The 27,362-nt window shown below is 44.5% G+C and overlaps 1 protein-coding gene across 11 annotated transcripts in view; it reads right to left on the bottom strand.

The window, feature by feature from the left end:
• Positions 1-27,362, bottom strand: part of LOC119175608 (uncharacterized) — a 497,980-nt gene that overhangs the window by 302,730 nt on the left and 167,888 nt on the right. For 10 of the 11 annotated variants that reach the window (XM_075881653.1, XM_075881644.1, XM_075881647.1 and 7 more), the window contains 2 exons: positions 15,577-15,659; positions 6,320-6,458 (listed from right to left, as the gene is read on the bottom strand). In XM_075881653.1, the coding sequence (XP_075737768.1) occupies positions 6,320-6,458; positions 15,577-15,659 (222 nt within the window). The remainder of the gene's footprint in view (positions 1-6,319; positions 6,459-15,576; positions 15,660-27,362) is intronic. The other variant, XM_075881646.1, reaches the window with a different exon arrangement.

Below are 27,362 nucleotides of genomic sequence, written 5' to 3'. Positions count from 1 at the left end.
ATCAAAAGCATAAATACCGTCGCATTCAACGTTTGCGTCGCAAAACCCTACCACGACTCAAGATGTCATCACCATTTGAGACTAGAAGAACTTCAGTCTCTTCGTCTTTGCCATGATGCCTCGGACATGCGTCTTCCTGCAGCCCTTGACATCCGTGCCCTGGTCCGCGACATAGTTCGTGAAAAGCTTCATGGGCGCTGCTCTTCCTGCGCTCCACCATCTACATTAGCCTCAGCTCCAACCAACTTGCGGGACATTATAAGGCAAGAGATGGCATCTACGTCACATCCACCTTGTTCCGCCGAATCCAGACCTCGTCAAGTACCAACGTACGCAGAAGTTGCGGTGCTCTCAGCACCCACCACTATCCCAGCGGCTACACCAGGTGGCCATGTAGCTGTGGCGTCAGTGTCACCACCGATACGCCCACAGTCGTGTTACACCATGCCCCCTCCTCCTCGCCCAATCTGTTATTATTGCGGCTATAGGGGTCACATATCTCACTTTTGCCGAAGGCACCAACGGGACGAGCAACATGGCAACGTGGCTACGCTACAGAGGAACGGGGACGCTTCAGTCCAGTCACGAACTACCAGCGCACGCCTTACCGGTCTTCTTTTCAGCGTTCGCCCTCTTCCCCTTACAGTAAGGGTCTGCCTGTGAACTCCCGTGAGTCTCGCCGCCGCTCACCATCTCCCAATCGCCATTCCGTGTCGCCTCTGCGACCCGCCTCCAATGTTTAGAATGCCCACTCTAAAAACTCCCCAATGCAGTTTTAGGAGGGGAAACTGCATCCATCGGACAGCCAGCAATTTCTCCAGACAGACCATCGAACTTGTTAACAGTGTTAGTAGAAGGTATACGTGTCGAAGCTCTAGTGGATACTGGTGCTGCTATTTCGATTATTCGCTCTGACCTTTGCTCCCGCCTTCGCAAAGTCACAACACCTTACTCAAGCCTGTCTCTCCGTGCTGCGACGAACGCCATTACTCACCCAATCGCCCAGTGTACAGTTCGTGTTTTCATAGACGGTATTCGTCATCATATTGCTGTTTCAGTTTTTCGCGAGTTCACCCACGAACTCATTTTAGGGTGGGATTTCCTGTCTGCACGCGCTTCTATATCTTGTCGTCAGCGCCTCATCCACCCCAATCCCACCGACTCTTCTGCATCGAAACACGAAGAGCGCATTCGTCTCGTCACCACTTCAGATTATGTTCTTTGGCCATCCCGAGAAGAAGTAATTAGCGTTGATTGCATCAACATTGTGAATGGTGACGTGCTTCTAGTACCTTATGGCCACACGGTACATAGAGGCATTTTGATCATTCCAGGCATTGTCTGTTTTTCTGAAGGGTCTGCTTTTATTACTGCGTTAAATCAGACCCCCGAACCTTTATTATTGCCCTGTGGATCAACAGTCACATGCGCTATTGACCCGCATCCCGTTGCAATTATTGCCCTTTCAAGTCAAGGAGACTTACCACAGTCAAGCGCGCTGCCACTCAACTCTCCCACTCCTCTACCGGTGACGATAAGCCCTGATCTGACAGCAGCCCAGAGTCAAGAATCGCTAAATTTATTGAACAGACATCTCCCTTTGTTTGACGTTCATTCTGGTATGACAACTTCAGCGACTCACCGAATTCAGACTGACGGTTCCCGAATTATTCACTGGTGCCCATACCGTGTGTCTCTTGCAGAAAGGAAGATAATCGAGCAAAACGTCTCAGACATGCTTCGACGGAATATCATACATCCTTCCTCGAGTCCATGGTCTTCGCCAGTTGTTTTGATGCAAAAGAAAGACGGAACAGTACATTTTTGCGTTGATTACTGGGCACTGAACAAAATAACGCGCAAAGATGTTTAACCTCTCCCACAAATCGATGACGCACTAGATTCGTTGCATAGCCCAGAGTATTTTTCCAGCCTTGACCTGCGATCGGGCTACTGGCAAATACCAGTGTCCGAATCTGACAAAGAGAAGATGGCTTTTACCACCCCAGATGAGTTATATGAATTTAACGTAATGCCTTTCGGACTTTGTAACGCACCTGCTAACTTCAAACGTATGATCAATAGCGTACTGCATGGCCTGAAGTGGAAAACCTGCTTATACTACCTCAACGACATCATAGTGTTTTCGTCTACCTTTTCAGAACATATGCAATGTCACTATTGGAAAGGCCTTAAAGCCAGAGGTGATGGCATACGTTCATAAGCTTTCCCACAACCTGAAGAAGTGGCCAGTAGGCGTGGAGTTCCTATCTATTTCTCGACCACCAATATGCTGGGAAAGCTATGCCTATGTATTTACAACGTCAGTGAATGCCAGAAAAAGCACGAAGTACAGTCCTTTAAAGGGCCAATCAACAGGCTCAGATTTACACCCCCCAAACAAGCTCGGTAATTTGTAGAGTAGACCACTGCGATCACGCTTTCTGAATATTACAGAGCTGCTCTTTATTTCAAAAAACGATTCCTGCGCTCCTTTCCTAAGCCTGACCAATGCTTCTTCCACACGCAGTGACGACAACTCGGCTGTCGGCGACGTGACGCACCACACAGCTCGTCGATTGGTCTAAACCAGGTCTCAACAAACAGTAGTGAAATCAACAACAGTTCTTGTTTCCATCTACAGCTACAACAGAGCTATTCAATCATACGGTTGTGAAACTTCCCAAGGGCTCTATGTTTCGAAATCGAGACACGTGACTGGCCGAGTTTTTGGGAGTGAGCAGATTTACAGGCCACCTGTTGATCAGCACACCCACTATTACCATATTTACTTACGTAATGAACGCACTTTCTTTTTAGAAAAATCGGAGCAAAGTTGGGGTGTGTGTTTATTACGTGGGGTAAATTGTATGAAAACTTCTTCGGGAGGAGCGACAAATATGGTAATGCAAAAAAAAAGTTAAGTCGCTTAGCCTTTTGCAGTTGACATATGCATACACTGTTTAGAAACAGCGTCGCTTAGCCTTTTGCAGTTGACATATGCATACACTGTTTGGAAACAGCTTCTTTATTGCACTTTACTCATTTTCGGTGGTTGATGGTGCTATCTTCTGCAAGCTGTCCACGAGCCGCCCGCGCACGCCGTAAAAGTGTTTTGGGGCTATCTTTTCTCACAATCGCCTAACCACAACAGGGGTATCTGGTCTGATATCAAGGGGCACCCAAAAGCATGCACTACGACGCACTTTGCCAACTTCGCGGCAATCTCGCACAACGACGATGATGACACCGTTAACGTTGTAGCAAGTAACCCGCATTGTAGCAAGTAATAAATATTGTACCAACTAACTACCAAAGCATCAAAACATACCGTCGATAACAAGATTAATGACAAAATACAGCCGCCGCCTCGCTTCTACATGAGAAGTTCCTCTATGCACGGATAACAAGAGAAGCGAGAAATTGACATGATTTGGCCACAAATAATACACACACAAAGTAAAAAAACCCTCAACGACAAGCACAAGCGGCTTGTGCTTGTCGTTGAGTGTTTCTTTACTTTGTGTGTGTATTATTTGCGACCAAATCATGTCAGTAAGCAAGTACCAACTAGGCCAACAATCAGTAAGCGAGAAATGATGGGTGCTACCATGTTGCAGAAATCGTCACGATATTTTCTGGACTACAAACATTTTTTTTTTTTCTAGAAACCTGCGATGCGAAAGCGATGAATGACCCTTCGCGACAGCAATTCATGTCGTCGTCGCTCAAAAATCGCGTGCCCATGGTTGGGCTTTTTCGTATTCGCAGGAAGCTACCTTCGTTCGTTCGGTTAGCGCAGGCAGTTGCGTGACCTTTGCTCTCTGTGTGCTTATCAGCTGCGATGTCTCTTACACTCGCACCGTTCATGAACCCCAATGTGGAGCACAGATAAGACGGGAAACATGCCGCACACAGATAAAAAGAAAAACTATACAGCGCACGGCAGCAAACGACAAGGGGGGGGGGGGGGTCGCAAAATAATGAAAAACGGAAGAGATCCATAGGGTGAGAAGGCGCCAGGTGTTGGTTAGCGGGAGTGCAGCGGATGAATGTAGGAGGTGTGTTAATTACGTGAAAAAAGAAATACAAATTTTGATGACTGAAGTTGAGAGTGGATTTATTATGCAAATATGTTAATTACGCGAGTAAATACGGTAAATGCATTATTTGTGTTGCTGCTTTCAGATGGCCAATCTGTTTCCAAAAAATCGGGCCAACTTCGTGTACGGGTTTTGGGAACACAGTTTTGCTGCAAATCATTGTTGGCTGCAAATCGAGCGACTGGGCTGCGGGGAAGCATTGGCACTGGCTAAACTGTAGACAACCAAGCATCGCAGCAAGCCGAAATGCGTTGTGACTGATCAAGTTTGCCGATGACATCAATTGCTGAGGTTTTGTCACATTGCCGAACTGGGTGCCCAACGATAAGCTACACCTTGCCCTCCCCCCTCTGAATGAGAAGGGTGGCGAGGCCACGCAAAAATTTGAAACCAGCTGAAAGCGATGTTCTAGCCCCTGCAACTCCCTTAATATAGCACGTATTCACAAAATTCTTACAGCAGCATGTTCACGAAGTAAAAGGGCACATATTTCTCTTTACAACAATATTTACACCTTGGGGTTGTTCACTGGCCCTTTAAGTGTTCGACTGGAGTGGTGTATTTTACTCCCATGTCACGTAAGCTGTTCAGCGTTGGAGAAGCCGGTTGCTGTGTCAATGACTGTTTGGAGGGAACAGGCACTAAAATTGCAAAAGCTGGACGATTAGAATGCATACTTAGCTGGGCATATTGGTAAGTGCACAGGATGTGTGGCCTGGTTTTGAAGGCATGCCGATTTTAGGTAGGAGTGATGACCAGACTGCACACGTATCATTTTAGAAGCATATCACAGTATGAAACTTGATAACAAGCGCGTTACTGCCCCATTTCTTACACTCCTTGAGGCCAAGGTTCGTCTGCTCGTGAGTTTAAGAAAAAATGAAAGATTACATGTTTGTTTCGATTATTCTTTGCCTGGCTTTTGGTGTCATTGGCACTGTGCACAGAAACTAAAACTACCTTGTTATCTATTCCTATCTTTCATGTTTCACTCTAGCATGTGTTTCATTCTCTTATAAAAATCAGTTGCAAGTCCGCGTTAGCGTGTCTTGTGGGTGTGAGTGCTCTCGCTGTTACTCCCTCGCTCTATGAGTACTTGGCACAGCTTGACAGGGGGCACACAACCCTGCCCCTCCTCTATTGAGGAATTATTGAAAGCTATAATTGCTGAATTGATTCTGTGGTAACAGGCAGACAGACGTCGATGCTGTGAGACCTACAAACTGCACATTTCGTTTAAAGCCGTATAGTCAGACACGAACAAAAACAGGTGCCTCTTGTGCTTGGTGTGTCGTTGTCATCTTCTGCTTGGATTTTTCTGGCACGCGCTATCAATTTGATAGGACTGCAGAATTTCAGCACAGAAGTCAAAAGTAAAAGCACACAAGCCTACACCAATGAACATGCACTCTACGTTGGCTTTTTGAGCTGTTAAGTGCCACTGCTGCCGGCAATAATGGCTGAGAACATGAGAAAAACTATTTCTGTAGTCGCAGATACAATTGGCCGTCTTGTTTCTATTACCTCAGCTGCTGGGAAAAGACCTTGCACACAAAAACATCATTTTCATCAGTAATTATTTATATAGAATGCCTGCTGTACTGTTTTCTTCAAAAAGCTGCAAAAATCATGCCGTGGCGCACACTTGGTGTAATTTATGCCATTTGGGCTCAAATGTAGCAGCATATAGCAAGTGTTCACTCTTGGCACAGTTTTGTGGAGCTATGACATCACTTATGTTCTTTTATTGGGGGCCCCTTTTGTGCGCATGGCTATATTTCATAAAAAAAAAAGGTCATGCTTCCTCCTCCAAGGGATGTGTGATGCCAACTATGCCAGCGTAAAACCATGGCTGGGGAACTAGCGCAGCTTATCCAAGACATGTTGCATGGCAGCCTTTTAGCAACATTTGTAAAATGCACGTAATTAGAAGAGAATGAAGGAAGAACATTTGTGTCTACTTTTTGACACAACCTTCACGAAAAGCAGCTAACAAAGGGGGCATTCATTGTACTGTTTCAAGTCTTTTGCAGTAATTTTGGAGAGAAAAGAGTAAAGTGGACAAAAAGACTACTTCACAGTAACCTTGAGACTGTCTTTTCCTTTACTTCACTTGAAATAAACCCACCCAACACCTCCTATGGCACGATTAACATCCAAGAAAAGTGACTAGTACAGCAATTAGTGATATGACAGAGTAACACAGCAGCCACAACTTGCCATTTCCTTGCACTATTCAAAAAAGGCTTGCTTTGCTGGTCCCTGGTGACAGGCAGCGCAGTGTTCACAAAGCTGTCCTCCTTGTCATCACTGAACAAGGACTTCGCTGGCTTGCTTTCACTCTGTGCAGCAGCACTGAAAACGAGCACAAATAGGCCCTCTAAGATATCAGGCTTAAAAATCAATTCGACACAGACAAGAAACACAAAGAAATATTATTTTAGAATAGTATGCAATGCATTTCAATACTGGTCCAAAATTGTAAAAGGACTGCTAACCAATTTTATGGTGCCTGTTTTCTTCAGTGCAACAGAAAGATACTGGTCTGAGAGTCTCATCACGAAGTAGTAAAGCGAAAAATAGCATGAAAAATTCATAGTAATTTTTCATTAGGCAGCGATTGCAATATCGATCACACAACACATGCTGCAATGAAGGGTGGAAACTAGGGCATTCTGGTAGCACACAATGAATGTAACAACAGGACAACAGACGATGGGCAAAGAACACACAGTGCCAACTTTCAATAACATGGAGTGGGGGCATGTATAGAAGAGGATGCAGTTAACAATCGTGTCACTGACTATAAAATAAATCACTTGTCATATGTACCATTCCTCTCTTACATCAGTGTCTCTCATAAAGGAGTTCAACAGCAGACACACACCTATGGAGTGGGGGCATGTGTAGGAGAGGGTGCAGTCAACAATCCTGTCATTGACTATAAAATAAACCGCAACATTCCGACTGACACAACATTTTTAGATTCTGAGAAGGTGTTCGACAAGGTTCTCTGTGGTCGTCTTTTATTAAAACTATCCTGCATTAACATCCAACCCTGTGTTTTAAACTAGATTCGAGGCTTTTCAACCAACTGTCAGCAATTCGTTCATGCCAACTAAAACTCTTCATCTCTAACACCTGTTCTTTCAGGTGTATCGCAAAGTACCGTATACTTGGTCCCCTCCTCTTCTTAATATACATTAATGACCTCCCTTCAAACATTTACTCTCACATCCATCTATTCACCGATGATTGTGTTGTTTACTGTGCAATTACTAATTCATCCGATTATTCCAATTACAGAGTGATCTCACCCGCATACCGAACTGGTGTAAATTTTGGCTCATGTCCTTGAATGTTTCTAAAACTGTGTTAATGTCTACACACGGTCGTCATCGTCATATTGTTTATACCTACAATTCCATAACAACCAGATTTCTACAGTTGATTCGTTTAACTACCTTGGTGTGACCATCTCGCATGACCTAACTTGGACCTGTCCTATTAACCACATCATAAAGTTTGCTAATCATACTCTAGGGTACTTCAACGATAACCTTTCGCTCGCTCCCTCTTCTATTAAAAAAGTTGCCTTCAAAGCCTTTGTTCGACCAAAGCTAGAGCGCATGCGATTTACGATCCTCACCACAATAACCTCATTAACGCTCTCGAGTCTGTCCTGAACCATGCAATAACGCCATTCATACTAACTATTCGTACACCTCAAGCATCTCGTAACTAAAAGCAAAGATTAGCTTATCCAATCTGGCTCTAGGCCGCAAAATTGCAAGTCTTACCCTTTACTATGATTTCTTCCATTCTTTGCCTTTAGATAACCCATACATCAGATAAGCCCATCGCGTTTCCCACTCCAGTTACTGTAACGCTGTCTATCTAGTGCAAGCCCATACTATCACCTTTCACCAATCGCTTTTGCTGCACACAGGCAGAGACTGGAATGACCTGCCCACCGAAGCCTCCACTGCCATCGACACCCAAGCATTCAAGTGGCTCATTGAAAGCATCCCATCATCCATCATAACTACCCTTATATTAATAGCCTTTCTATCACCCACTCTCTCATATATAATATCCAAACTGGGATCTTTGAGGTAATAAAGTGAATGAATAAAAATCGCTTGTGATGTGTACCATTTGTCTCTTTTTTTCAGTGTCTCTTATAAAGGAGTTCAACTGTAGACATGCATCTATGGTGTGGGGCATCCGCAGGAGAGGGTGCAGTTATCAATTGCGTCATTGACTATAAAATGAATCGCTTGTCATGTGTCAATTGCACTGAGGAAAAATTTTAAAGTTGACTGAGATGCACAATCTCTCTTCACAGTAGAACAAATGATGTTCACCATTCCTCATCTGTGCAAATGATGTTCACCATTCCTCATCTGTGCTGTTCTTAAATTCATTACATGCTGCAAACTTTGGGAGCTGAGCACGACAGAGAAGAGATTGTACACTGCACATGCATGCGCTCCGCACGCATTTCCCACAGCTCAACATGTCCCAACAGATGCCACAAAAGTAGGGTCACTTTTCAGAGTAAACACCTTTGATCTTGTAATTGAACAGAGTAGGGATAGACAATAATAAGCCTGGTCCACGAGCTATTTGAGAACACTTTGCTTTATCATTGTAGACATCAGTAAACTCATCCCATATATCTACGTATGTGGCTTCTTATTGGTTGAACCCTTATAACTTACACTACCATATGATCTTTTCCAACCTTTATGTGTGTGACTGCTGTACATTGGCATTTGAGTGATGCTATCAGACATGGCACTAAGACATGTAGCTGTAATGCCATGTCTATAAGTGCCAATAATGTCAGCCGTCAATGTTCATGAACCCAAGTTTTTAACTATTTGACTGGTGGCCCTTCGTGCCACAACACAACATTGATTGATTTGTGGGGTTTAACGTCCCAAAACCACCATATGATTATGAGAGACGCCGTAGTGGAGGGCTCCGGAAATTTCGACCACCTGGGGTTCTTTAACATACACCCAAATCTGAGCACACGAGCTTACAACATTTCCGCCTCCATCGGAAATGCAGCCGCCACAGCCGAGATTTGATCCCGCGACCTGCGGGTCAGCAGCCGAGTACCTTAGCCACTAGACCATCGCAGCGGGGCACAACACCACATTGGTGTCAAGGATGTTCACTGGGAGATCGCCACCAGCATCATTCCTCGAGACTCCAGGCACACCAGCGACACCTTGGCACAGCTGTGGTTTTGCTTGTTCCTAACTTCCTGCTTACACCTGGGTCTGACAAGTGGTCAGCTACTTCCTGCTTCATTGCCTGGGTCTCGAAGTTAAATAGATTTTCAATACTTTTGAGCAAGAAGAACAGCGCAAGAGAGATGCAAGACCAGCAAAGGAACACACAGACAAGCTGGGAGGACTTTGTAGGTGCGTCAACCGAGAAGGGCCCAAGAAGCCGCCATGTACATGCAAGACCTTTGATGGTATGCACAGCCAACATTGTTTATGAAGTTGCGATCTCTTGTAAGAATACATATAATGAACAAAGAAGCCCTTATCTAGGGAAGTAACAGAAAATAAGCAGGTGTAGAAACAAGTATTGAGAGAGACAAAGAAAGTAAAGCAACAGAAAAAAAGATGGCAGGTTAGAGAACAAGAGAAAGAGACAGAAAAAAATTGAAGCAACAGAAAAAAAAAGAAAATCGCAGGTGAGAGAACAAGAAAGACAAAAAGACAGGGAAGCAACTGATAAAAGAAGTTGACAGGTGAGAGAACAAGAGATAGAGAAGAAAAGAAAGGGAAGAAACGGAAAGAAAAAGCAGGTCCGGAAACATGTACAGAAAGAGAGAGATAGAAACAAATAGAAGTAACAGAAAAAAATAAGTTAGCAGGTGAGAGAACAAGTAAAGAGAGAGAGACAGAAGGAAAGTGAAGCAACAGAAAAAAGAAGTTAGCAAGTGAGAGGAAAAGAGACAAAAAGACACGGAAGCAACAGAAAAAAAGAAGCTGGCAGGTGAGAGAACAAGTAAAGAGAGAGAAACAAAAAGAAAGTGAAGCAACAGAAAAAAAGAAGTCAGCAGAAGAGAGAACAAGAGAGACAGAGAGAAAGGGAAGCAACAAATTAAATAAGACTGCAGGTGAGAGAAGTAATAAGAGCGGGACCGAAATAAAGGAAATCGAGAGAAAAAAAAAAAGAAGTTAGCAGGTGAGAGAATAAGTAAAGAGAGAGAGACAGTAAAAAAAGGAAGCAACAGAAAAAAAGTAAGATAGCAGCCGAAAGAACAGAGAGAGAGAAACCAAATATAGGGCAGCAACAGACAAAAAGGAAGATGGCAGGCGAGAGAAGTAAAAAGAGAGAAACCGAAGAGAAGAAAGAGAAATTAAAGAAGAGGGCAGTTGACATGACGCCAGTAGTTTCCTTTAATCATCGACTTGGAGAAGCAATTATTGAACCAGTATTGATTGATATGTGGGGTTTAACGTCCCAAAACCACTATATGATTATGAGAGACGCCGTAGTGGAGGGCTCCGGGAATTTAGACCACCTGGGGTTCTTTAACGTGCACCCAAATCTGAGCACACGGGCCTACAACATTTCCGCCTCCATAATTATTGAACCAGTAGAAGACACGATTTACATGATAGGAAAAGTTTCGCAACCGGAGACCAAGAAACAACTTCTCTCTTTCCTCGGTCTGACAGGGTATCACCGTGATTTGATACCCCATTACGCAGTGACGGTTTCGCCCCTAACCAAAATGACCGAGAAAAAAAGAAAGCAATAAGGTCACTTGAAACAATGAAAGAGAAGCCGCCTTGGCAATCCTGAAGAAGGCGCTCATGCAAGTATTTATTGTCAAGGCTCCGAATCTCAAACGACCTGTCATACTACACAGTGATGCTTCTGATACTTGCATAGGTGCAGTCGTTATGCAAGAGCATGAGTGTGTGCATTGCGCCCAGTCTTATATGCTAGCCGGCAGTTATTACCTTGAGAATAGAAGTACTCGGCGACATAGCGCAAGTGTTCAGCTCTTTTGTGGGCAACAGAAAAGTTTCATATATTTATATGGAATCCTATTATTGTCCAGACTGATCGTCAACCCTTAAAATATTTGTCACAGACAAAACATCTCCACAGCAGAGTGTTTATGAGTTTGGCCCTGCAGGAATATGAATTCCACGTAGAGCACATCAAGAGCTCGGAAAATCTTGGGGCAGATTACATGAACCGAATTCAGTGACTACACACTGGTGCAATATTTAACCACGATGAGATTACATCTCTGCAGTAAACCGCACAGTGCAGTAAACCGCTGACATAATGCAACTGGACAACTTCGGCTTTCGGCCTTCTGTATTTTTTTATGAGTGACTTCATCCAAGAACTGAGCAGCAGTTTTTGTGCATAAAAACTTTCCCATAAAGGGGCCCATTGCGGTGTAGTGGTTTAGTATAATGAAACAATGATGTTTGTGAAGTGTGGTGGCACCGTGGTGTTGTGTACAACGTGCTCGAAAGTGACGGCAGAAATGCTTCTCAATTGAGCGGCGGAGAGGCGATGACGTTGGTGCAAAATGTCACGCATTAAACTACGGCCCGTTGAAAGAAGAAAAAGTTCGTGCAAAAGTTTGCATGCCCAAGGCCCTTATAAAAACAAACGGGAAGAAGGCACGAGCAATAAAAAATCACAGCATATCCACGAAGTGAATGATGATGAGTGGGGCGAAGCGTCCACCTGTCTGCAAGTTTGTCTGTCTGTCCATCTGTGTGTCAGTCTGTCAACCGTCTGTCCGTGCATCGATCCATCCGTCTACCCATCTTAACCGTCTGTGGGTCCGTCCGTGCTTCCATCCAGGCTTCAGTCTGTCCGTTAATCTGTACATCCATCTCTCCGTCCGCCAGTCAGTCTATCTGTTTGTCTGTCTGTCTGATACTGCCAGTTACCCCTGATGAAAGACAACGTTAGACTAAGAGGAGCTTCGCCCCTAAAAGGAAGACGAGACAGTCAAAAATGAGTTGAGGACAGAATGGTGTCAAGCAGGCTGGAGAGAAGATCCAATGGTGTAGCGAGACTTTGGTGTCTGGTTCCGAACCCGAAAGTGTGAAGGCAGACAAGGCCAGGATGCTCAATCTGCCCAGGGTGAATTCTGAGGTACACAGCCTTCCAGTATTCAGGCCGTGACTGTTGAAGGTCACGTCCCAGGTGTCTGAGCCTCGACTATGGTCCCAAACCACCCCTGGAGGGCGGAATCTTCCGGGTGGCGTTGGTCTCCTCGAAATGAGCGAGTTTTGGAAAGCAGCCATAGTTTTTGCGAGAGCAAGAACTACCTCGTCTTCCACCAAGCATCGACGTGCTGGTCAGCACATGACTCCAGCCGCTGAGACATCGCCAGCGTCTGCTGCCTCAAGCCACCGAGCCACCACTGCCGTCAACGCCACTGGGGACTATGTATTTTAACAAACATTATAGCGGGATAACGTATAGGACACGTTTTAGTTTGTCAGCTTAGGCTCAGGGTGTACTTTGTAACTATCTCTTTTTTCCTTCATTATGCTTAAAATTTCTACTTTTCTTGTTTTTATTTCAAACTGCTCCGTCATTTCTTAGCTCTGAGGCTTTCTCTCTAAGCAATGATTTAGTTAACTGCAAACCTGCATCACAGGCACATACCCATTTATAATGAGGATGGTTTTCTTATAGGCCACACAATTTTCTGTGATCCCTACCCGTTTGCAGGGCTAACTGTTGCCTTCTCCATTTCTTGTGGACCAGTGGTGAGCAGGGGGTTAACTAAATTTCTGTGGTGCATACCCGTTTATCATAGTACGGGGGGTGAAATGATTTTTTTCTTGCAGTTAAAAGAGTATAGTTTGGTATGTGGCACATCATCTTCATGAAACAGCATTTGCTCTCCTTGTTACCTTCATCCACGAGTCCTGCAGTGACCCAGCCTTTCTGCAAGCTGTGCGAACTTTCCTTGCCTTACAAAGCCACCATATCAGGATTCCTCAGAATTGATTTACCAAATGTTCATGTTGGTTAGATACCGTATTTACTTGCATAATACTCGCACTTTTTTTGGCGGAAAACTGATGAAAAGTTGGGGGGTGCGAAAATTACGCGGCGAAAACTTTCCACGAAAACGTAGAGCGAAAAAGAAAATGAAGTGGCTGCAAATTGAGATTCTCACACTAGCAACTAACAGCAAGCTTTGAGTGGTACTAATTAAAATTTACCTCATCAATAAAAGCAGAGGATCAAAACAAGGCAAGATTTATTTGAGACACAAAAAGTGCAAGCATATAGTCGAGAATTAGAACATCATACGCAAAGCTTGTGGGCATTGCGAGCATTGCAGAAGCGGTCGTCATCAACAGGCGCCCTCAAATGATAAGCGTAGGATGTTAGTATTGGACTGATGGCTATTTAACAGAATCGTCCACAGTTTCCTTCTGAAGAAATAAAGTTTACCATCAATTCCAGTCTCATGCACACGGCAGGCCCAACGAGTCTTGGTGGTTTTCAGCTGCCGTCACCAGTAGGGAACAGAAAACTCGTCAACTCCAAAGGGCCTAGTGGCGACCCTATTGCCATTGTTTAGTGCATGATCAATCACTTTCAAGTTGAAGGCAGCCGTGTAGCTTCAGTATCGCTTCATAACGTGACAAAATTACCAACACAACAATCAAAACACGCCGCAATGTGCACATGCCGCTTTGGCTTGGATTGGATTGAACCTCCGTGCAATAATAGTATGCTTAATGCTTAAGAGATGGTGCCAGATGCCGTGCGCTATCATCATCAACAGCTGGAACGAGCAGACGACATTATTGTGGCAATTCACAGGGGTGCGATAATTACTCGAGAAAAAAAAATCATATTTTTGTTGGGCGATGGGGGGGGGGTGGGAGAATTATGCGAGTGCGAGAATTACACGAGTAAATACGATACACTTAGCTTCCTCAAGTGTTTTTAGAAATCAAGTTTCTGGACACTGAAACATGTGCAGCCAGTTCAGGCTTAAGAGCACTTACAATCACTTTTTTTTTCTACAATGTGCAACCGCTGCAGTGCAACTGAAAATCGGAGTAGAGCCACCGCATGTTTTAAAAGCACTTTTTAAAAAGTAGTTAATGGAGTGCCACAAAACTTTTCATCTGTACCAAATTTCGCAGCTTAAGAATACTGCGATTGCCTGACAATCCAGCAGGTGCTGGCTTAGGAGCTGACTCTACTGATATGAATGCAAATGTACATTTTTGCCATGTCTGCCATGTCTTCTCAACCTAGAAAAATGATTTGTGAAAGCTACAGAACCGTGGTACTATAGTCAAGAATGATTAATTGCCGTTCCCTGAAAGAGTAGAAACAGTAATAAATAACACACTCAAACCTCATTATAACAAACCCACATCTTCCATAAAAATACTTGGTTATATACGAAGATTTATTATAAACGATTATTTTTAACGCTGTATCTATGGTAAAGCTATTGGTCGCTTACTTCGTTAGAGCCTATAATTCTTTACATCGAGGTTTAGGTGTAGTAGCAACAGGAATAATAATTTTCTTCCTTTTACTGAATACATAATGTTCGTTAAATCACCTAAGTTCACAACTTGTGTGAAACCGATAATAACCTGGCAATTAAATTTAGTAATGAAATGCATCTTGCTTTTAAATTGGAAGCAGAGATATCATTGAAAAATTTTTTTTTTTTCCGGGTAAAAGGCCTCCAAACATTTCCATGCCTCAGTTTTCCTGGTTCTGGCCTGATGTGACCAAACTAGGATTTCCACTTATAAGCCGTGAATAGTGTAGGCAGATGCACACTGTCTTGATGCTTAACTGACCCTTTATTCTAGGTTATAGCATACCATATTACCGACCAAGCAAAGATCTTTTTCCCCTGACTGATAGCAAATCCTTTGTCAGATTACTTGAGTATGACTATGTTTCCTAGTACAATTCTTTCTGAGTAATTAGTAAAATCATATTTAAGAGAACGAAAGGTTAACCAGGACTATCTGGTTTGCTATCCTGCACTGGAAAAGGGGCATAGAGGATAATCTTGCACTGGAGGGAGTAGAGATGAGCTACAATGCATGGCACTTGAGCCAGCAAGGCGAAGATGAATAGTACTACATGGCTTGGTCTCAGCTTCATTGTGGCAATTGCATTGTAGCCTGGAGCTGCTTTGTAGAAATGTCGGCAAATGTTCCACCTCACAACATTAACCTCCACAAAGTTTATAATTTTTTTTTCTAAAACAAATAACAAAGGTTTGCCTGAAGTCCCATGCACGAATATCAGGTCAATCTGTGTCATCATTCTCATGGTGGCTGAACAATTGGTGTGCCAGAAATTCTTCTAGTAAATACTGTAGGAAACTATAGTAAGGGAGACGTAATGAAGGAAGAGGAAGGGTTAAACAAATATAAAGGAAAAGCTCACTTACTTGGTAGCAGAGAACAAATCATCCTCGTCATCGTCAAACAGAACATGCTTGGGCTTATCCCCCTGGTCCTCAGATTGCAAACCCTACAATCAAAAGGACATATGCACGTTGCTGTACAACTTCAAGAAAGCCACCAAATAGTGTTGACTTTACAGTTCAATTAAGCTGACATGAAAAGCAAAATTTTGCCCAGTTCAATGCCACCAACAATGAGATCCAACAATGAGATATGAGAAGTTAATAAGCAAGGCTGCCTCTAGGTTAACAAGCCAAGGTATCCCAAACTACTGGTTGTCGACCATTTTAGAAAAAGAAGAGAAAAGACAAAAGGGATTAACAATCACACAAAATGTGCGATTAGATCCCCATAAAAATGGAAAGACTACAAATAATAGTGACCAAATTGACATTCTTTTGACAATTTGTACAAGATTCGTGTTATTAAATTGTCATTAAAAAGTAGTACATCGTGTAGCCTGGTAGACAAGCCTTTGCACTGCCTGAATGAATTGTCTAGATTGCTGTACATATTCTGCACTTGCTTGGGTGCACAGTTTATGCTTGAAATTAGTATATCAAAGGCGAATGGACAACCACCTATTTGTAGCAGGCAGCCAAAAGAAAATCCATGGGGATGTCTCAGAAAGAAAGCTTATTCAGAGATAGAAGCAACATTTTGCTTCTTGAAGTAGATTCTGGGGCAGACAAGATGCTGCTATGAAGCAGCCATAAGTGTTTTTGAAGCAGAACAAATGCCACCAAAAAACAGAAAACCATTGTATGTGACTCCTAGTTTAAAGCATCGTTTAAGCATTTGATAAATATTAATAGTTATTATTAAATTTAGCAGACATACCATAAACACTGCTAACTTACACTTGGTAAGATGAACAACACATTTAATATACCAGTCCTTGTGACAGAAATATTATAAAAGGCATAAAACTGAATGCGAAATTATAAAGATAATCACAAGCACAACTTTAACGAAAGACGCCGTTTATGCAGTTTATGTGTTGCTGGGTAATGCTTGTTGGAAGAAAGCATCATATAACAATGGTAAGTTAGAAATTCCTGGAAGACTTGTTTATTAGATTTATTTATTTATTGAAAAATACTTTAAGGCCCAAAGGTATTGAGTAAGGGGGGTTGCTGTGAAAATCGGAAATAAACACCAAGAACAACGCTATAGTGCTTCATTAAAAAATTAAGAGTGCATTCAGTCACCAATTGAACAGTTCACAAAAATCGAAAGAACGTGCAACACTTCACAGCATTAAAGAGCTTGGAAGTTAAACGATAAAGGAGAAAGAGAAAATAACTTACAACGCTATATTGAAAAAAAATCTCAACTTGGTGTCGAAACGTTTTAGGTTTACTATCAGAGGCGATATCATCGGGAAGATCATTCCACATGCAGATGGCTTGCGTTAGTGCTGATGTATTAAATACTTTTTTGTTACCAAAGATGCGGGTGAAGTTGAGATGATTATTTGGCCTGCGTGATGTGAGGAAGGGGCACTCAACACTTATCGGTTTTCGTTGCGTATGCACCATATCGCATGAACTCGGGAGTCCCCTTTGAAACATTTATACCCGCTGGCTGAAGCGTACTAAACTTGTGAATAAGGTACGACTCTGCATAATGTTACGGGGTTGGTGGCTTATGTACAATGAATTTACAGAGGAAAAACACAGGCAAGAACCACGATGACTTATTGACACACTCGCGCGCCAGTCAGCTCCTTCTGCCCTTCGTCTTCCTTCACTTCATCTCCATAGCAGGACTCCCGCGCTATGGAGCGCCGTCTCTGTGAGAGTCCGGAGAAGTGCGAGAGAAATAGTTTCATGTGCGAAACATGCACCCTGTCAAAGGTCGTGAACTTGGTGGCGTATCAAAGTGCAATGGCACACTCTCGTAGTTCATGTCGCTAACTTGACGTAAGACTAGGTAGGGTCCGGCGTAGCGGGACAAGAGTTTTTCGGAGAGACCTACACGGCGACAAGGTTAGTGGAGCATATGATCACCTGGGGCAAACTGCATATTGCCACATTCTCTTGTCATGTTTTGTTATCACCCCGTTTCACTGTTGGTAATTGACAGCACAAAACATGCCTACACTGAGAAGCTTCAAGACGGCAGAAGATCATTTTGTTAAGACTACGCCCACTTCGTGAACAAAACAGATTACTCTGGAACCTACGTCCCCGCTAGTGATAACACTAGAATATTCGATGGAAAGTGATAAATGCCCACACGCTTCGCCGCTTGTCAGTTGATTGACGGCCGACGCTCTGCTTGTCGTTATCAGTGCCAGCGTCTTGTTTTCCTTTTATGTGGCCCAAGTTCGGTCCAAATAAACAGTTTATTACACGACCTGCAGTCTGCTCTCTTCGTCTACGTCACCACCCCGTGACATATGCCAAATGCCACATTCTCTTGTCATGTTTTGTCATCACCCCGTTTCACTGTAAATATTTTACAGCGCAAACCATGCCTACACTGTTCGAGAAGCTTCGGAATGGCAGTAAATCATTTTGTTAATATTACGCCCACTTCGTGAACATTACAGATTACTCTAGAACGTACGTCGCATCGTGAACTTTCTTACAGCGCAACACCAAAAAAAATATAGGACAGGGAAGGAGTAGAACAGAAAAAAAGACGGCGCTGACTCACAACTGTTGTTTATTGGAAAAAACGGGGTGAAAAGTATATATATAGGTACCGGCAGCCTACACCACAACATGCGCAGAATACGAGGTGTACCGAGATAGCGTTATCACACTCATGCCAATAAACAAGCTTGGCCTAAATAACTTATTTCTTTTTCATGCAGTGTGACGGATGGTTCACTAACGCACTTGCTACCCCTAATCTTTATATGATATGCCTCAGCGATTTCTCTAGTTAGCTGGTTAGAATGCTTCAAAAATGGGACGACAGCCGCATGACGGCTGTCAATTTAAGAATGTGGTCAATGTCCTTATGGTGAATGTCATTGTGGGAAAAAATTACAAAATCGTCGACTCTTAAATTGTTCAGTGAACATGGTATAGGCCTCACCTTCACCCACGAAGTCTTTAAGGATTACGAGCTACAGTTTCTGGACCTAAAGCTAACTTTTCGTAAAGATCATTTGTGTTGGAAATATGAGCCAAGATCAGTTAAGCCTATCTTAAACTACAAGTCTGGCCATTCTAAGATTGTGAAGAGAGCGATTGCAAAGACAATTTTAAATGCATCGCTGAGGAAACGCTGTGTGCATGTGTCGAATACTGCTTTTAATAACCAGGTAAAACGCTTAGTAGATGCTGGGTATCCTGACAAGGTGATTTCGTCTGTGTGCGAGTCAATGGTTCGGAGCGTTAAGCTTGTGAAACACAGATGAGCTCAAGAAAATTCCGATGGAAAAAGAAAAAGAGCAGTTTTTCCTTATATACACAAATGGGCGCATGGGCTGAAAAACGTAGGCTCAAGGTATGGTGTCGACGTTCTTTTTTCCGCCAAACATAAGGTAGGTCGCATTTGCCCGATGGTTGATAATGCGCTGAGGAACAAACAGGCCAAAGGAAGATGCGCTGTGAATCAAAAACAAGTACATTGCATGCGTAAAAAAAGCTGTGTATTTAACTCCATTATCGTGTGGCAGGGAGTACGTGGGACAAACGAAACGATGTGTGAATGTTCATTTAAGGGAGCATGAGTTATCTCTTCAAGGGATCGCGCGACTTCATCTGCCGGAACATTGCAGGTCATGCGGCTGTCGTCCCATTTTTGAAGCATCCTAACCAGCTAACTAGAGAAATCGCTGAGGCATATCATATAAAGATTAGGGGTAGCAAGTGCGTTAGTGAACCATCCGTCACACTGCATGAAAAAGAAATAAGTTATTTAGGCCAAGCTTGTTTATTGGCATGAGTGTGATAACGCTACCTCGGTGCACCTCGTATTCTGCGCATGTTGTGGTGTAGGCTGCCGGTACCAATATATATACTTTTCACCCCGTTTTTTTCAATAAACAACAGTTGTGAGTCAGCGCCGTCTTTTCTTCTGTTCTACTCCTTCCCTGTCCTATACTTTTTCTGGAGTTGCGCTGTAAGAAAGTTCACGATGGATCCTAACCAACTGGCCCATTTTACCGTCGTACGTCGCCTCTAGCGATAACGCTAGAATATTCGATGGCAAGTGTATAAATGCTGACACGCTTCACCACTTGTCAGTTGATCCACAGCCGACGCTCAGCTCGCCGCTATTAGTGCTAGTGTCTGGCTGTAATCTGACTTTATTTTTACGTGGCCATAAGTTCGGTCCAAATAAACAGCTTATTATTCGGCCTGCAGTCTGCTCCCTTCATCCACGTCAGCACCCGGTGACATCTGCCAAATGCCACATTTTCTTGTCATGTTTTGTCATCACCCCGTTTTACTGTCAGTGATTCACAGCGCAAACCATGCCTACACTGCTAGAGAAGCTTCGAGACAGCAGTAGATCGTTTTGTTAAGTTTACGCACACTTTGTGAACATAACAGATTACTCTGGAACCTACGTTGCTGCTAGCGGTAATGCTAGAATATTCGATAGCAAGTGTATAAATGCCGACACGCTTCACCGTTTGTCAGTTGATCGACAGCCGACGCTCTGCTCGCCGCTATCAGTGCTAGTGTCTAGCTGTAATCTGACTTTCTGTTTACGTGGTCACAAGTTTAGTCCAAATAAACAGCTTATTATTTGACCTGCAGTCTGCTCGCTTCATTCACGTCACGATCCTGTGACATTTGGGGGAGGTGCTGCTTCTTCCACGTACCAGTCGCCCCCGTCGAGCCCTGAACCCAGCCCACGCCACGAAGAAGACACCGACGCCAGCCACGAGCAGCAAGTTAGCCGCGAGCTAGACCAAAATGTCGTCGACCACGGCGACAATGACAGTGCCTTTGCTATGCAACACCTCCACCAGATGTCATGGGGTCGTGATGTGGATTTGGAGACCTCAAAACGGGCTACAGGCAAATTGTGGTTGATCAGAGAGATCGAGGGAAGATGGACTTAATCACGCAAGATGGCCTCTTAGAGTTTAAGGTCATGCCATTTGGTCTTTGCTCGGCGCCTGCGACAGTCCAGCGTGTTATGGAGACCGTGCTGGCTGGATTGAAATGGCAGACTTGCCTCATGTACTTTGATGACGTCGTCGTGTTTTCCTCCAGCTTCAAGGAGCATCTCCGGTGCCTTGAAGCAGCACTTTAAGCTATCAACACCTATGGACTAACTCTGAAGCCAGAAAAGTGCCACTTCGTGTACGAGGACTTGTTGTTCCTGGGACACCTGATAAGCAAGTCTGAAGTTCGTCTCGACCCGCGGAAAACAGCTGAAATAGCTGATTTTCCGCAGCCCACTGACAAGAAGTCTGTACGGCAATTCCTCGGATCGTGCGCCTACTACAGGCGCTTTATCAGACGTTTTTCACAGATCGCCGAACCGCTAACTCATCTCATGCAAAGGAACGTCGAATTCAGGTGTGAAGCCGCACAAGAGGAAGCATTTCAGGAATTGAAACAACGCCTCCAGACACCACCAATACTTGCGCATTTCAACGAATACACTGAAACAGAAGTACACACCAACGCAAGCAGCGTAGGACTCGGCACCGTCCTTGTGCAAAGGAATGGCAGCATGGAAAGGGTTATCAGTTATGCTAGCCGGTTGCTATCCAAGGCCGAGGTCAACCATTCCACAACAAAAAAGGAGCGCTTTGCCATCATCTGGGCAGCATCAAAGTTTCGCCCCTGCCTCTACGGTAGGCCTTTCAAAGTTGTGAGCGACCACCAGGCTTGTATTGGCTGGCTAACTTGAAAACCCATCGGGTCGCTTCGCACAATGGAGCCTCAGACTTCGAGAATTCGACGTGATCATCGTTTACAAGTCTAGAAAACACTGACGCCGACTGCTCGTCTCGTGCACCCGTCTAACCACCCCTGCCCGACAGCCTGGATAAGGACAGCTTCTTAGGAACAATCACTGTTGACGACTTTGCCGAGCAGCAGCGAGCTGACTCGTAACTCAAAAGCCTTGTGGAATACCTCGAGGATAGCAGCACGACTGTTCTGAATGTTTTCAAGAGAAGACTGGAGTCGTTCTTCTTGCGAAACAGAGTTCTCTTAAAGAAGAACTTCTCGTCCTTTTGAGCGGACCACCTTCTAGTGGTTCCTTCAATAGTGAGACCAGTACTCGAGGCCCTACACGAACCGATGGCTGGACACCTTGGTGTCTCCCGTACGCTCACAAGAATACAGGAAAAGTACTACTGGCCATGACTTTCCCCAGATGTCACTTGCTACGTCAGGACCTGCTACAACTGTCAGCAATGAAAGACACCGCCGACTAGGCCAGCCGCACTTCTCCAGCTCATCGAGCCACCTCTCCAGCCGTTCCAGCAAATCGGCATGAACTTACTGGGGTCGTTCCCGACGTCGAATTCCGGGAACAAATGGATCATTAATGCCACTGACTACCTCACATGCTACGCCAAAACACAGGCCCTCCTCAAAGGCAGTGCCTCCAAGGTAACAAGGTTCTTCGTCGAGAACATTGTTCTGCGTTACGGAGCTCCACAGGTCGTGATTACTGATGCAGGTACGGCCTTTACGGAAGACCTAACTCAAGCGATCCCGAGTTACAGCCAGTCCCCGCCGCACCACCGCCTACCATCCACAGACCAACTGCCTCACCGTATGTCTAAGACATAAGACCATCGCTGATATGCTGCCTATGTACGTCGACGTCGAGCACAAGACATGGAATGAAATCCTTCCATACCTGACCTTCGTGTACAATATGACCGTCCAAGAAATGATGCAGATAACGCCATACAAGTTGGTCTATGGAAAGAGCCCGGCAACGATGCTCAACGCTATGCTTCCAAATGTCGCTGACGAAGAGAATCTCGACATCACTGCCTACCTTCAGCGCGTGGAAGAAGCTCGTCAACTCACCCGCCTGCGCATCAAGAATCAGCAGGCAACCGACAGCCGCCATTGCAATCTTCGACAAAGCTTAGTTGAGTACCAGCCCAGGGACCGTGTCTGGGTATGGACGCCGATACAGTAACGTGATCTCAATCAAAAACTTCCGCGAGGGTACTTTGAACCGTACAGAGTCATTCGATGTCTCGGCCCACTCGACTACGAGGTTGTTCCCAATGGCATTACAAACTTTCAATGGCACCGTGCTCGACCTGAAGTCGTCCATATCGTGCGCCTCAAGCCATTCTATGCGCGAACCTAAGGACTGTATTTTGTTGTTGCTGTACTTTAGTGCTTGTACTTATTGTTTATTTTCTTTATTATTGTACTTTGGTCTTTTTTTTAAAGCACTGGTACAATGCCTTTATTAAAGGGGGGCAATGCCACATTCTGTTGTCATGTTTTGTCATCACCCCGTTTTACTGTCAGCTGTCAGCAATTCACAGCGCAAACCATGCCTACACTGTTTGAGAAGCTTCGGGACGGTAGTAGATCATTCGTTAAGATTACGCCAACTTTGTGAACATTACAGATTACTCTGGAACCTACGTTACTGCTAGCGGTAACGTGAGAATATTTGATGGCAATTGTATAAATGCCGACACGCTTCGCCACTTGTCAGTTGATCGACGACCGACGCTCTGCTCGCTGCTGTCAGTGCCAGTGTCTTGCTTTCCTTTTACGTGGCCACAAGTTCGGTCCAAATAAGCAGTTTATTATTTGACCTGCAGTCCCCTCCTTTCGTCCACGTCACGACCCCATGACAATAGTACGATGCCGGTAGTCGTAGCGGGCTTTTTCCGTATCCAGTGACCAAGTGAGACGAGAGTGGGTAACTTGACGGGCCATGTGACCCCGGTCAATGGTTTCGTGAGCGTACATGGTAGCAGATGGCACAAGAGATGGCACAAGAGGCAATTGATTGATTTGTGGGGTTTAACGTCCCAAAACCACCATTTGATTATGAGAGACGCCGTAGTGGAGGGCTCCAGAAATTTCGACCACCTGGGGTTCTTTAACGTGCACCCAAATCTGAGCACACGGGCCTCCAACATTTCCGCCTCCATCGGAAATGCAGCCGCCGCAGCCGGGAATCGAATCCGCGACCTGCGGGTCAGCAGCCGAGTACCTTAGCCACAAGACCACCACGGCGGGGCTGGCACAAGAGGCAAGGCGGTTTTAAATGGCAATATGGGCTTGCGACCATACAAAATATAAAAAGGTGAAAATGCCATGGTGTCATGCCGAGAAGAATTCTATGCCAAAGTCACATAGGTTAATGTGGTGTCCCAGTCTCGATGATCGTGAGAGACATACATCGAAAGCATCTCTGAGTGTGCAGTGAAGACGTTCAGTTAGGTCATTAGTTTGTGGGTGGTAGGTGGTAGATAGCTTGTGCTCTGTGGCACAAGATCGAAGGAGGTCATCGACAACTCTGGACAAGAAAGAGCGGCTGCGATCCACAAGCAGCTGTCGGGCCACACCACAGCGTAGGATGACGTCATGAAGAAAATCCGCGACGTCAGTGGCGCAACTGGTTGGCATGGCCTTTGTTATCGTGTAACGGGTGGCATAATCTGTGGCGACAGCGATCCATTTATTCCCCAGTGTCGTCATGATAAAAGGACCAAGAAGGTAGAGTCCCACGCGATGAAATGGTTCAGAGGAGACTTCAATTGAGTGAACATATCCAGCAGACAGCAAAGAAGGTATTTTTGGGCGTTGGCATAGGCCGTAAGTAAGTGGTGACATATCGACATATGCTGCAGTACAGCCCAGGTCAGAATAACCGATGTCGCACACGGTCGTATGCGCAGGAAACTCTTGAGGTGTGTGGTCGTTGGTGCGTCGTGAAGTTGTTCAAGTACTGAAGGCCATAGAAACTCAGGGCCTTCAGTGCTGACGTTGCAGCAGTAGAGGATGCCTTCATGCTGCACGAACATATGAAATTCGCGTCACGGTGGTCAGATTGAATGACGTCGATGATGGTGTGCAACGACTCATTGTGAGGTTGTTCAGTGCGCATATCGCTAACGTCAGTAAATGCAATTATGCAACTATCTAGGTCAGACACAACGGGATCAGGAGGGTTCACCGGATGACGAGAAACACAGTCAGCATCCTTGTGTAAATGACCAGATATGTAGCTGAGGCTAAACCAAAATTCCTGGAGCCTCAAAGTTCAACGACCAAGATGTCCAGCCGGGTTCATCAGAGAAGTTAGTCAGCAGAGGGCGTGGTGGTCCGTAACGATGTAGAATATACGGCCATATATATAAGGCTGGAACTTGGTGATGGCACAAAACTAAAGCTAAGCACTCTCTCTCGGTTATGGAATAATAATCTCTCAGGAGGAGAAAGCAGGCGACTGGCGTAAGCTATCACGCAATGTCTACCGTGGTGCCACTGAGCGAGAACTGTGCCAATACTGTGGCCACTGGCGTCGGTGCGTACTTCAGTGACAGCAGATGGATTAAAGTGCGGGCAAGTACGGGCGACATAGTTAGGTAGCCGATGAGAGTGGCGAATGCTTGAGTATGCTCAGGACCTAATGAGAATGTGGTATTTTTGTTCAGCAGGTCTGTGAGTGGCCTAGCAACGTCGGCAATGTTTTTAACAAAACAAAAGTAAGAGCGTAAGCCACTGAAATACATGGCGCAAGGTTGACAAAGAGAAAAAAGACGAGACAGAAAGAGCGCCAACTCATGACTAAGTTTATTTTCATGAAGCATTCACAATATATAGGCTCTGGGAGGACATGCGCAGACCATTTCATTCACCGCACGTGCAGACATGAACGTTTTTATGGTGTAATAACTGATAATTGCAATCATAATATCTGAGAACCAGCAACAAACAGATATGCCTAATGTAAAGACGTCGAAAAAATCAAACACGACCAAGCCTGCGCAAAAAAAAAAAATGCAAGGAAAAACCAGCAAAAAAATGAACTGACAGACACTTCGTAGCACCCAACTAAAGTAAATCTAGATCCAACAGTTGGAATTCACTGTTATGCAACACAACTGAAGGCACGCTGACGCACGAGTCACCTTTCTTCATTATGTGAAAGGCTTCGAGTAACTCCCGCGCCAGCGCATGCCGGCTCCTTCCAAGTACTCGCGTACGATCGAACAACGGCGTGCAGCCACACGAAGCACAGTGAAAGGGCGAATGAGACCCTGTTCCATTCCTAATTGATAAGGCATGCTCCCTCAGACGATCATTTGTACAGCGCCCTGTCTGGCCTATATAGACCTTGCCACAGCTCAGGGGAATTTCATAAACAGTGCCCACAGCACAATGCAGGAACAGCTTTACATGCTTCTTATCGCACACCACCTTTGCACCTCTTGAAGAAATGCGGGCACAGAGCCTTGAAAGCTTATTTGGAGCAGAGAAAACCACTGGCACATGGTGCCGATTTGCAACCTTTTTTAGGTTGTGGGAGATTTTGTGCATGTATGGTACAACATGCGGTCTTTTCCTCTGTCCTTGCAATGGCTCTGGCCTCCTGCGTTCCCCCTTCAGCCTCTGCAGCAATGTTTCAGGCACACTGACTAAGACCGAATAAGGTAACCCGGCTGCAGTGAGCCGCGATACCTGAATGAAAAAACTATCAAACACGGTGTGTTGGCATGACATGGACAACGCAGAACGATAAGACATAGCAGCTATAGACCTCTTCACCACCTTAAAATGTACAGAATCACAAGAAAGAAGTCCTTTTCTCGTTCTAGGGCTGAACTTCCGACAGACATGACCCTCGCCCAGAGTCAAGTTAATATCTCAAAACTGTAAGCTTTCGTCAATGGGCAGTTCATATGTAAAAATCGAGCCTTTTCCATGTTGTTGGAACAGGTTCAAAACCAAATCCACCTCACTAGAGTGCGTTACAGGGTTAGTAGAAGTTAACACCACGAGGAAATCGTCCACATATCTAAAGATCTTAGAGACTTTTCCTGGATTAACGGCATTTTCTAAAGCACAATCAATAGATGTCAAAAAAATGCTAAAAAGGACAGGTGCAAAGCAGGAGCCAATACAAATGCCCTTTCGTTGAATAAACAACCCATTATTAAAAGAGACAAAGGTGCTACGAAGGTAAAATTCTAAAAGTGACATGAAGTTGGAAACAGATGCGCCAGAGGTATTGATAAAAGTTGTGCTCCCATGTTCCTTGATACAGTCCCTTACACAAGATAAAAGTTCATTATGAGGCACTGAATAAAAAAGATCCTCAACGTCAATTGAAAAAAGATAACTGATGTCACTTCTGCTTTTCAAGAAATCTACGACGTCATAGGAGCTTTTTGTTGCAAAAGGATCTACAACCGCTAACGTATTTAAATTTTTCAACAGATAGCGACTCACTTGCAGTTGCCAAGTACCATTTTCTGTCACAATTGACCTAAACGGCATGTCAACTTTGTGTGTTTTTACATTGAAAAACACTTCCAAGGAAGTTTTCTTGCATTCAAAAACTGATTTAGCCAGATTGGCTAAATTAAAACTCTTGCACAATTCAACAGCATGACGTTTTATCTTTGACACTTTTACAGTTCTAGATTCAAAATTCTTCATAATAGCAGAACAGGCTTCGTCCTGGAAACTGGAAGTAGACATCACCACAAATCCGCCTTCTTTGTCTGCCTGAAGAAGGGAAAGTTCATGCTCCTTGGAGTACGAGACAACTCCGCCTGTGGTCAACTTGCGACGGTCATTTCTACGGTTCCGCAAAAGTGAGTTCGCACCCTCAAGCAGGC

This window comes from Rhipicephalus microplus, chromosome X (assembly GCF_043290135.1).
Source record: "Rhipicephalus microplus isolate Deutch F79 chromosome X, USDA_Rmic, whole genome shotgun sequence".
NCBI classification, from domain to species: Eukaryota; Metazoa; Arthropoda; class Arachnida; order Ixodida; family Ixodidae; genus Rhipicephalus; species Rhipicephalus microplus.
Note: the sequence above shows the minus strand (reverse complement) of the source record. Positions and strands in the feature narration are given on the sequence as shown.